Consider the following 13,053-nt stretch of genomic DNA (forward strand, 5'->3'; position numbering starts at 1 on the left):
AAACAGCAAAAAACTATAAATCAACTTACACAAGAAATCAGAGAACTAAGTGAAGTGAGAACTAAGAACATGCACTCTCTCGGAAAACAAATGGGTCAGTTACTTAAGGTAGGACTCTGGAACGCAAATGGGCTAGCAAATCATAAAAACGAATTGCAATATTTCCTGTTAGAAATCAATATTGACGTAATACTAATATCAGAGACACATTTAACAAGCAACCACAACCTTAAATTTTATGGATATATAATTTATAATGCACCACACCCTGATGCTGAAAGGCATGCTAGAACAGGTGCAGCCGTTATTATTCGAAAAGGGATTAACCACTATCACCTTGGTAACATAACAGAGAATATAAAAAATCGGGCAACAAATGAACCACGTGATCTCTTCTTCATAGATTTAGAAAAAAAGCAAAACAACAATGATATATATATACGTATATATATATATATATATATATATATATATATATATATATATGTTACACTTGAAGTTTCCGCGGGAGCTATATGTGCTTTCTGTTGTTTTCCGGGTTTGACTCCGCGTTGAATAATTTTGGTTTTGAGAAAAACCATTATTTTGATGACGTTTCGGCAAGATCTCACTTGCCATTGTCAAGTCAGGTGGTTCCGCTTCTCGCTGCTGCTTGAAGTAAAAAAAAACCTGTTTTTTCCAGGTAACCAGATAAAGGTGTAGGTACGATAACACAACTTTTCAACTCAGCACTAAGGCTCAAAATTGTACCAACGCAATGGAAAATTGCTGATATAATAATGATCCATAAACCTGGTAAACCACCTCACGAACATACCTCCTATCGTCCTATTAGTCTCTTACCGGTACTAGCTAAACTATTTGAGAGGCTATTAGCGACAAGACTTATAAAAATCATAACTGATGATAATCTTTTTCCGGATCACCAGTTTGGTTTTAGAGAGAAGCATTCAACAATAGAACAAGTTCATAGAGTCGTTGATATAGTAAATAAAACTTTTGAAGAAAAAAAATACCGTTCTGCACTTTTTCTAGACGTCAGTCAGGCTTTTCATAAAGTCTGGCATGAAGGGCTGCTCTTCAAAATAAAAATGAACGTTTCTAAGTCAATGTTTACTATACTGAAAACATATTTAGAAGAAGATACTACCGTGTCAAGCATGAAGCAGATACATCAAAAATCTACCCTATACGATCTGGAGTCCCTCAAGGTAGTGTTCTGGGTCCTATATTATATTTGATATTTACACACGACATACCAACAAATGAAAATGTAACGACTACAATATTTGCAGACGACACAGCTATGTTAGTCACAGATGAAAATCCCACAACAGCTACCGAATCTCTTCAAAGGCATATTAGGGACATTAGAAACTGGACAAAGAAATGGCGCATAAAGATCGATGAATCAAAATCACAACATATCATATTTGCAAGATGTCGCAAAGTATCGCCTAATATAGAAATAAATAACAAAGCAATTCCACAAGCCGAAAGCGTTAAATACCTTGGAATGCACCTGGACAAAGCTTTGACATGAAGAACCCATATATGGAAAAAGCGCCAACAGTTAAACTTAAAATTGCATAAACATTATTGGATACTGGGCAGAACATCGAAGTTGTCTATGCGTAACAAACTGTTGGTATACAATACAATACTCAAACCGGTCTGGACCTATGGGATCCAGCTATGGGGTACAGCAGCAAAATCCAACATATTCATAATGAAAAGATTACAATCTAAAGTGTTACGCTCTATAACAGACGCAAAATGGTTCGTGCCAAACAAAGACATTTATTGTGACCTAGAAGTACCTAGTCCTGTCGCCAGGGGGGGTACAACGGCCTCCTTAATTCAGATGGAGTTACCCAAGTTATTTTTATTTATTTTGACCCGTAGAATACGAATTTTTTGGGTAACAGTTGATCCGGATGTCGATAAGATTGTTATAGACAAAGAACTTGAGGAATTACATAACAGTGATTTCTCGCAAAACAAAACATATTTTTGTATTTTTTGGGTCATTGTAGGCAAAAAATGTTCTGACAAGTTTTTTCGTAGGATGCATAGTTTTCGAGATAACCGCGGTTGAACTTTCAAAAAATCGAAAAATTGCAATTTTTGAACCCGAATAACTTTTGATTAAAAAATAAAGTAGCAATTCTGCTTACCGCATTTGAAAGTTTAAGTCAAATTATATCGGTTTTGATTATTTGCATTGCTAAAAATTTATTATTTTATTGGTAAACAAAGCTATAAACACCTAGTGCGTGAGTGATGTTTTCAATGATTTCTCATTTAAAATCTAACGAGTAGGTAGAGTAGCTACAAGTGCAAGCGAGGCAATGTCTACGTAGCATGCGTTAAAACGCATGTATTAGGCACGGGAAACACTATGTGTTTATTACTGTTTATAGCTTTGTTCAGCAGTAAAACAATTAATTTTTAGCAATGCAAATAATCAAAACCGATATAATTTGCCTTAAACTTTCAAATGCGGTAAGCAGAATTGCTACTTTATTTTTTAATCAAAAGTTATTCGGGTTCAAAAATTGCCATTTTTCGATTTTTTGAAAGTTTAACCGCGGTTATCTCGAAAACTATGCATTCTACGAAGAAACTTGTAGGAATATTTTTTGCTTAAAATGACCCAAAAAATACAAAAATATGTTTTGTTTTGCGAGAAATCGCTGTTATGGAATTCCTCAAGTTCTTTGTCTATAACAATCTTATCGACATCCGGATCAACTGTTACCCAAAAAATTCGTATTCTACGGGTCAAAATATATAAAAAAAACTTGGGTAAGTCCATCTGAATTAGGGAGGCCTTTGTACCCCCTCTGGCGACAGGACTAACCTACGATCAGTGAAGTGATAGTTCAGTGCAGTGTTCGGTACATAAAACGCCTAGAAAACCATACAAATACCCTGGCAATAAACTTGCTTGATAATAGTCAACAAACTCACAGACTAAAACGTAAAAATCCACTGGACCTTATTTATAAATAAGTTTTATAACTCACCGTAATTGTGTTTATATTTTAGATATATGCATTGTTTGTAAATGCGAAATGTATATTTGTATGTAGTTATCAAATGTCGTGTTTGTTCCATACTAGAGATCCAGTCATTGGACTGACCTATCTAACGTCAATTTTTTTTACTTCAAACCCCAAAGACGCTTATTGTTAGAATTTTTATAACTAACAGATTGCTGAATAAACGTTTAAAAAAAATTGGTGATTTTTTAAGTGACCTTCTTGGGTGTGAATCTGTCTTTTTAGTTTACTTCTCCTGGTTTAAAAACTTCCTCTTAGTTTTTGAAGACAGTTTTTAGCAAATAAAAGTCTATTAAAATATAGATGTTACAACAGTGATTTTATCACAAAAATACAAAGTTTACTATAATTAAACAATAAAAATAATGAACAATATTTTAAATCTAAGACTTTTCGTTATGAAGCTGCTTTCTGGTTGCATCTGTATCTCCGGCTTTATAAGCACGGAGACGACGAATATATAAGAAAGCAGAAAGGGCACGGTCACGTATACACTTTCTTTTCGTCTAGGAAAAGGACCGGAAGACAGTTTCAAGTACTCAAAAATGAGTACAGATGAAAAGAGAAAAGGAAGTTTTTGCTTTTATTTGATTCAGAGTTGGACCACCATCTCCAGATAGCTATTTCTGCCTCTCAGGTGTTATCAATGAAGCTATGTAGTCAGAACTACTGCTTATTGTTAAACTTGATAAAATACCGCATGCACACAATTTCGATTCTATCATTGACAAACCATCATATTCCTTCAGTATTCATATTGTAATATTTGAAACCAAGCCATGATAAAATCTATTCTGAATGGTCTCGGGAATAACTTAACTAAAATATACCTACTATATACGCCAGTCAATGGGAGCAAGAATAGGATATTACCTCCGAACAGGGGCGGCCCGTCGGGGTAGGCAAGGTAGGCGCCGCCTACCCTCTTCAAATGTAGTACAATAATATAAATTATTAATATAAATTATTTATTTCAAAATTGTAATTTATAAATTTTGACACAATACCTACAATAAAATAGCAAAAATTATCCAAATTATTTTTAAAAATATCCAAAAAATTTTCTCCGTAGTTATAATTATTGTACGCTCCTTGTAGTATCAGTAGTACTGTATAAGATTCTATATTCTTCCTTGGTCAGGCACTTGAAAACGTAGCCTGAAATAGAACGACGCCAACAACGAATTGACGTGCAATCTCTCTCTGTTTACGCGAACTAAAGGCCTGCTGCAGGTCTGCTGGCCACGATTTTGAAAGGGCGGATAGGCACAGAGTCTTATAGCCGGACCTACAAAATTTTATCAGTTGCTTCTCTTGTGTCTTGTGAAACTGTTTTAAATAATTGTTTTTTGATTTTGGCTGTTATTATTAGGTTAAGTATTCAATAAAACTAGGTAGGACAATTTAAATTTGTTTATGAAAACTGAATAATAAACAGGTAAATTTGAGATCGGTCTATTGAAGGGCATTTTAATTTTATATTAATTTAGTAATAATTCACTAACGACAAATAAATCTGTGAATAGTTATTTGTCAGTCGTCCATTATATTTTTATTGTGTTTCAATACAATTTGGATAATGTAAAGTTAAACTGACGAATTGTGTTATTAGATTATATAGATAATTAAAAATTTAAAGCGAGGTTAATTGTTAACTTATCAATTTATTCGAAGAGTAAATTATTATTTGATACATAAATAAAATAAGTAATATTTGACGTTGTTGAAACGTAGGTGTGTTAGTTTTATTGGTGGAAAAACGTAAGTCATCGAATATGAATATTTTAAACGATATAATATGCAGTTTGATCGAGATGCCTTTTTCAAGGCGCCAAAATCAAGAAAGATCAGAAATTATTTCAATGGGCCGGCCTTTACCAAATTTAACAATTTTATCCACAGATAAGACAAAAGACAATCGACCATTTTCGAGATCGTTTAAAACAATATGGTATGAAAATCATAAATGGCTAAGCGGAAGTTATTTTAAAAATTCACTTTTCTGTTGGCCTTGTCTGTTGCTCTCAAATTTGAAGCAAAATGTTTGGGTGAGTCAGGGATATTCAGATTTGAAAAATTTATTAGCTAGTGTAAAAAAACATGAATCTTCGAAAGAACATTTAAACAATTGCTTAGGTTTAAAACGGTTAGAAAAAAATAAACTATTGACAGTGCTTTAGCTGGACATATTTCTCTATCTAATAAGATATATAATGAAGAAGTTGAAAAAGATTGAAAAGTTGAAGAAATTGATGTTACAATTCTGTTAGCAAAACAAGAACTTGCATTTCGCGGTCGTGGTGAGAGCCATAATTCTTCAAACATGGGTAATTTTAAAGAAATTTTTAATTTAGTAGTTAAACGCGATCAGGAAATCCAGGATCATGTTAAAAAATAGAGGGGGTGTTCACGGGTTTGTCAAAAACAATACAAAATGATTTAATAGATTGTCTTGCCGATTACGTAAAAAATGAAATTTCAACAGAAATTAATGAAAGTCAATTTTTTTCTACACTAGCGGACGATACTACTGATATAACCGAAAAATCACAGTGTACTTTAACAATCCGTTTTGTTAACAAAGTTGGTCAGGTAACAGAAAGATTTTTAGGGTTTTTTGATGTTAGCGAGAATAGATCTGCAGACGCTCTATATAGTTTAATTTCAAACGTGCTTGAGCCATATGATTACAAAAATAAATTAAATGCTCAATTTTACGATGGTGCAAGTGTAATGGCTGGCTCTTTAAACGGATTACAATCAAAAATTAAAGTAGATGCTCCAAAACCAATTTTTACACATCGCCACATAGGAGTATTTCACATAAAAAACCGGACAAAATTATTTCACTATTTTTATGTAATAAAAGTCAATAATTTATCATTAGTAGGCATTTATTTAAAAAGAAAAACATTATTTTTTCTTTTTTTTTTATTTATTTTTATTTCTCGATAACTAATGGCCATTGGCATGGTATAGAGTAAGAGCCGGTATAGGTGAAATTTGCTAATCATTTTAGGCACGGTAACAGCCTATAACTTAACTAGTAGAACCTAAAGGAAACATATGAACATTGTGCCGTCATTTTTTAGTGGCACATGCGTCGACAGTGGCGCATCAAACTTTCCAATCATGGACGGGATAAATAAATTAGAAGCTACCCTCTCTTACTCCCAGAATTAATTTTTTAATTTTTTTTAAGTTCTATGTGATTAAATAAGACTCACCGTAATTTTAACCCACCACAACCTTTCCTCACCCCCCCCCCCAACCCCCCTACCCACCATCAAAAACTTCATTTTGCGTTCTTATTTATTTTTTAGATGGGATGCAATCTATTTTAAAATTTCTCAAAAAAATTTTTGCTAATCATTTTTTTTATTTTTTCGGAAAAAAGCGTATAACTTTTTTTGGGGATGGCTTTAGGTATAATTCTTTTTTCGACTTGTGTATTTTATCAAACACTATATCTCCAATTTTTATCAGATTTTTCCGTAAGGTTCGCCACCTTCAAAAATTTTTTTTTGGTTTTGGGGATTTTCCCTCTTTTATAAACTTCAAACTAGATCAAATCAATATTTTTTTTAGGTTATATGAAAATTGAAGTATTGAGTTCCTTTGATTAAATGAGAACATTTAAAAATAAGAGAAATACGTTTAAACCCCCTAAAAACAGTCTTTGGGATTGTTTAAGGGTGCGAACCTTTAGGCCTGCAGCCATCCCTAAAAAAAGTTAAAGGTTTTTTTTCTGAAAAAAAAAGTACAAAAACATTTTTGAGGTTATGTAAATAGTTATGACTATGAAGTCGTTAAAAAGTCAGTAATACATAATAATTAGGCATTTATTTAAAAAGAAAAACAATAATAAAAAAAGAAATGTACAAATCTAAGAGAGTCCTTACACTTAAAACAGTATTTGTTTTCAAGAGGATAATCATAAGGAGGCCGAATCAATCAGAATCACTATCACCGAGTTCACATGTGATTTGGTTCTCATCATCTTCGTCATTGGAACTGTCACAATTCACTATTTTCGTGAGAAGCATACTAATAGCTTCCTGGGAAAAGGACTTGCTTTTCTTCTTCCGATTTATTCTGCTGCAGCTGATGAAGGGATCAGATGTCAGCAACAACCTATTTAAAACATCTCTGTTGCAGTCCACTCTTGAAAATTTTCTGGCAAAGTCTACGCGATATTTGCGGAAATGTTTGTTTCGGGCTTCAGCAGCCTCTTCTGATAGCTGTCCGATAGGTACAATGTGACTTGATATGACTTGAGCTCCATGCGTCAGAATCTTGTGAACTGTAGGTGACATGGGATGCCAACCATATAGTTCCACATACAGTTTGGCGGTTGTGTGAGCAAAGTAATCGAATTTTGAGGGATCAATATCATATCCGCTTGATATCACTTCAAGAATGATTTGGAACCTTTTTATCAAATCTAGATTGATTCCAGTAATCCGAGATGAGCATTCAGGATCGTTAAAAAATCTTCTTGACGTATTTCCGTCGTTACTATTGCCGTAACCAACTTTGGGTATGTCAACAAGAAGGCCCATCTCTTCTTTGAAGCTTTTCGGTATTTTTTGTTTTGTTTCTTTCAAAACATGTTTCTCTTCTGCCGTTCGCGCTTGCCACTTCTGTAAGGGCGCTTTGTACGCCAAGTGCAACAATAGCTCGAAGAAACGAATTCTTGCGTGAAGAATGGAGAGTCCGAATCTCAGAGACTCTTCACAAACATTGCCTCTTTCAAGTTTGTTGAAGTCCTTAGATGTCTGTCCACATATATAGCATCTCATTGTTGAAGCTGTATCAGTCGCCGCATTGCACACTTTTCCATCGACCATTGTGAACAAAATGGTGTGATTTATTTTAACGGAATCTTCCATACCAGTTGTTTCTTTGAGATTCCTGGCTTGTTGTTCAATATAGCTAATTTCTTCCTTGGTGATATCCTTTGTTTCGTGAATGAATCGAGCCCGGATAGGACGACAGAATCTCACTGAAGAAGGCACTGGATTTTGCCATACAATTTTTCTTGTCTCTCCATTCACAAAAACAACCATTCTCACAGGTACAAGAGAACTTAAAAATATATTGGCATCATCGTCGTCAGTGTTGGCAAATTTTTGCTTAAATTGTGTCTGATTAGATCCATCACAGCCCCATTTTGATATTAAGGTAAGATGTTGCTTCTCAAACTCTGATAATGTGTCAATTACTTCTGTTAAATATTGAAGTAGTCGCAAAGTCGTATGGTTCAGCAGAGCTTGAAGTTCCACTTCAAAGCTAGTTTCAGTGACTTGTATACTATCTTCGGCAGGATAACACTCCTTTTTCGCTTTTTGTAATATCGAATAGCAAGGATAAATTTCTTTTCGGCCACCCTGTATTAATTCCCACTGCCTTCTTGTAAAATTACCTTCTATAAATAACGCTAAGGCTTCTTGTGGTGTGTATTTTCCCGCGATTGGTTCTTTTTTAGCTGACGATATTGCTTTTCGGAACTTTTTAGCTCTGGTAGGAGTTGACGTTATTTCTTTCATAACCTTAGATACATCAACATTTCCCGCAGTACCGTGACTTACGCTTGCAGCGTAAGTCAATTCATCAAAAGGTACCCGGTGCCGTAAATCTTTTGTTCTTCGACGCTTACTTCGATCACACAATTCTCCAAATTCTTTTGTTGGGCGGCCTGCTTTGTGGGTCCAAGTAGGTAGTTCCAGTGATACATTAAGCCATTCCATATTGTTTTCTAAGAATCTTCTATCAGTATTACGGGCTGCCGACCATCTTTTTTTGAAACTTGTCTTGAAATATTTCAAAGAACGGGTAAGAACACTTCTTCTTTCGGATGGGCATAAAGTTAGTTGCGCAACTCTTTCTTCCAACAATGAAAATTTTTCTTCAATCTTATTTCCTTTGAAATCTTTGATAATGGTATAGAGCTCCATTCTGGTGATTTTTTTCACTCTTTCCAAAGAATCTACAACAAAAGAAAACAAAAAAATAAGCTTTATTAGTATAATTATAACGTTCCCATATAGTTTGAAGTACTATAAAAAAATATGGGGTACGTTGGGGGGACTTTTTATTTATGTGTCTACTACCTTAGAGCCTACATTTTATGTACACATAAAAATTTTCAGGCGACAAAGCGCGACACCTACACAAAAATACTAATGTATTTTAAATTTCTCTAAAACACGAGTCAAAAAAGAACCGCTGTCTATCGGTGGCTATACAAGTAGAAAATTAAGAAGAAACATAATAAAATATACTGAAGTATATAGTACTAACCTTCCCTATCCATTTCCGAATAGTTATTCTCCTGTTGTTTGCTACACGAAGCCATGTTAGCACAGAAAACTGATAAACACAAACGAGATCGCTTAAAACAAAAACACGCGTACAGTACGATGTCTGGGTTCTGACTGACGATGTGGCAACATGCGCAAGAATTGCACGTTGCGCGTCTGCCTTTCGATAAAGCGGTTATCGTAGGTAAAGAAACATGTATTTTGGATGCGGTTGGATTAACATCAGTATTTTCAATTTTGTCCGGTTTTTGAGGTGAAATACTCCTATATCGTTGCGCTCATAGATTACATTTAGTATTGCAAGACGGCTCAAAAGTTATTACAAATTGTAGGATATTTTTTGTCGCCTACCCGAAGTATATGTGTAGCCTACCCGCATACTGAGGTCACGAGCCGCCACTGCCTCCGAATTCTGTCATACTGCATGGATTTTAATAAAATTTTGGGAATAGTCTCTACTTATCTCCTTATTCAAAGTTTACCCTATGACGACGTGTGCTTTTATCTTGGGGGTGGTTCCCACTCCTTCTCAGTGGTATAAAATTTTTTGGTTGAAATAACTACGAAATTCGCTAGAGAACATAATTCTGAGCAAAAACTGTTTCATAATTTTTTTTTGGAAACTCAATACTTTTTGAGTTATTCGTGGTTGAAAATTGGTAATTTTCATTGAAACAAACACCTTTTCGAACGGTTTTTTGCGAATACCTGAAAACCTATGCAACTAACTAAAAAACTATATAAAACATTTTTGTATGTTATTAAAAAAACAAAGAGACGCTTGCCTTAGTAGGTGAAAAGAGTTTGATTTTTTGGTACATGCTCAAATTGGTGTATTCAACTTGAAATAACAGGGAAACGGTCGATTTTTATTTGTATAATGCCACAAATACCTTTTGTAGTGCTTGAAAGGACCTTTAAAATGAGCAATATTAAAGCTCCATCGCATTCAAACTAAGCGAGATATACTGCAAACAAAATTGATAACTAATGTAATTGAAGAAAAAATGAGAAGTATATTTAACCCCTAATCCACCAAAATTGAAATGCATCGTTTTACTTCCACAATACCTTTTATTATAGTGTTATTTCTATGTTCAAAAAGTTGGCCCGGTTTAAAATGAACAGTTTTTGAAAAAAATAAGATCAAATTATAAAGCGCATTTTTAAATTTTCTTAAAAAACGTTTTTCTCCATGTAACTTGAAAATGATAAGAGATACAGTAATGAAAAACAAAAACGAAATTTTTATCTAAAAAACCCTACATTCTTGTGTGGTATCTTTTTTTGGCATCTCTTATCATTTTCGAGTTTTTCATGGAAAAAAAGGAAGACTTTTAGAAAATTTAAAAATGCGCTCTATAATTAATTTGATCTTATTTTTTTTTTCAAAAAGCATTCATTTTAAACCAGTCCAACTAAACTGCTCGTCAAAAGTTAGGGATATAGAAAATTATGCTGATTTTCATAGTTGATTATTTCGCGAACAGACGGATTCCGCTATTTTTTTTTATTTTAGCCTTTTCTTTAGTATTTACACAGTTGTGCAAAGGTTTACTCAAACTTATTTTTTGTACTTATACCGGGTGGAAGAAAAAAATATGTTTTTTTTGACACCCTGTAGGGTGTCAGACACCCTGTAGGGAGAACGAGGTACAAATGTGAGTATACATCAGAATAATATTGTAGTCTTATGTTTTGTGAACATGCTGTTGTTTGAATGTCCCTGATATCTTAAGAAACAAAAAAATAGACGGTTTTTTAATTTAACACGTGTTTTAACCAAAACAAAAGTTTGAGACACCTTGTAGGGAGAAAAAGGCACAAAGGTGAGTATACCCCGATATTATGTTGTAGTCTCATATTTTTTGAATATTTTATTTTTTAAATTTTTCTGATATCTTTAATAACAAAGAAACTAGACGGTATTACTCTTTAATATGTTTTTCTATGTTTCACATGTGTGATGAGATGCATGTCGTCAGTTAAAACATGTATTAAAGAGTAATATCGTCTAGTTTCTTTGTTATTAAAGATATCAGAGAAATTAAAAAAATAAAATATTCACAAAATATGAGACTACAACAAAATATCGAGGTATACTCACCTTTGTGCCTTTTTCTCCCTACAAGGTGTCTCAAACTTTTGTTTCGGTTAAAACACATGTTTTAACCGAATTACAAAACCGTCTATTTTTTTTACTTCTAAAGATATCAGGGACATTCAAAAAACAAAATGTTCACAAAACATAAGACTACAATACGATTTCGATATATATACTCCCATTTGTACCTTGTCCTCCCTACAGGGCGTCTCAAACTTAACATAAGAAAAACAATTCTTTTCTTCCACCCGGGATAAGTACAAAAAAAAAGTTTGAGTAAACCTTTGCATAACTGTGTAAATACTAAAGAAAAGTCTAAAATAATTTATTTCGAACCGTCTATTTTTTTTACTTCTAAAGATATCAGGGACATTCAAAAAACAAAATGTTCACAAAACATAAGACTACAATACGATTTCGATATATATACTCCCATTTGTACCTTGTCCTCCCAACAGGGCGTCTCAAACTTAACATAAGAAAAACAATTCTTTTCTTCCACCCGGGATAAGTACAAAAAAAAAGTTTGAGTAAACCTTTGCATAACTGTGTAAATACTAAAGAAAAGTCTAAAATAATTTATTTCGATTTCGATATATACTCCCATTTGTACCTTGTCCTCCCTACAGGGCGTCTCAAACTTAACATAAGAAAAACATTTCTTTTCTTCCACCCGGGATAAGTACAAAAAAAAAAAGTTTGAGTAAACCTTTGCATAACTGTGTAAATACTAAAGAAAAGTCTAAAATAATTAAAAAAAAAAAATAGCGGAATTCGTTAATCTGTTCACGAAAAAATCTACTATAAAAATTCAGCAGAATTTTCTATAGGGTGTCCCGAAAAGACTCCCCAAACTTTTTTGTACTTCCAATTAAATTATTATTGTGGCACCATTAGTTAAAAACAATGTTTTTCAAACTTTTTTGCCTCTTAGTTCTTTTTCGATAAGCCAGTGTTTATCGAGATATTTTGAATATTTGTCAAATGCACCACATATTTGTATATGGTTAAGTACGATTATAGAGACCTGTTAATAATCTGAAAATTTATTTATAATTTACATTTTTAGGTCTATTTTGAAAAAGAAGCTACATCTCGATAAAAGGTGACATAAAAAAAGACTAAAAGGCAAAAGTTTTAAAAACACTGTGTTTAACTAATGGCGCCACAATAACAGTTTAATTGGAACGTACACAAACATTTGGGGGGTTTAAAGGAACAAAACCCCCATAATATTTTTACGTAAATATATTGAAAAAGAAGCCGCATCTCGATAAAAACTGGCTTATCGAAAAAACACTAGGAGGCAAAAAAGTTTTAAAAACGTTGTGTTTAACTAATGGTACTACAATAATGAATTAATTGGAGCGTACACAAAAGTTTGAGGGGGTTTAAGGGAACAAAATCCCCATAAATTTTTTATGGGGTGGAAAAATTTCACTATAATTTTGTTTTAAGATGTTCCTGCCATAATAATGATACATGTCCATTTTCAATAAAAAATCTCTAATAGTCTTCGATATATTAAAAAAAAAATCGATTTTTTATGAGCACATTTGTA

General features: G+C 33.3%; 1 protein-coding gene across 1 annotated transcript; it reads right to left on the reverse strand.

Annotated features, from left to right (window-relative positions):
* Nucleotides 1–6,889: 6,889 nt before the first annotated feature.
* On the reverse strand, nucleotides 6,890–9,557 carry LOC126883234 (uncharacterized). The gene is made up of 2 exons (XM_050648514.1): nucleotides 9,369–9,557; nucleotides 6,890–9,054 (listed from the first exon to the last, which is right to left on the reverse strand). Exons 1-2 carry the CDS (start codon nucleotides 9,421–9,423, stop codon nucleotides 7,016–7,018), a joined length of 2,094 nt encoding a protein of 697 aa, XP_050504471.1. The 5' UTR covers nucleotides 9,424–9,557; the 3' UTR covers nucleotides 6,890–7,015.
* Nucleotides 9,558–13,053: the final 3,496 nt, after the last annotated feature.

This window comes from Diabrotica virgifera, chromosome 4 (assembly GCF_917563875.1).
Source record: "Diabrotica virgifera virgifera chromosome 4, PGI_DIABVI_V3a".
Classification (NCBI taxonomy): Eukaryota; Metazoa; Arthropoda; class Insecta; order Coleoptera; family Chrysomelidae; genus Diabrotica; species Diabrotica virgifera.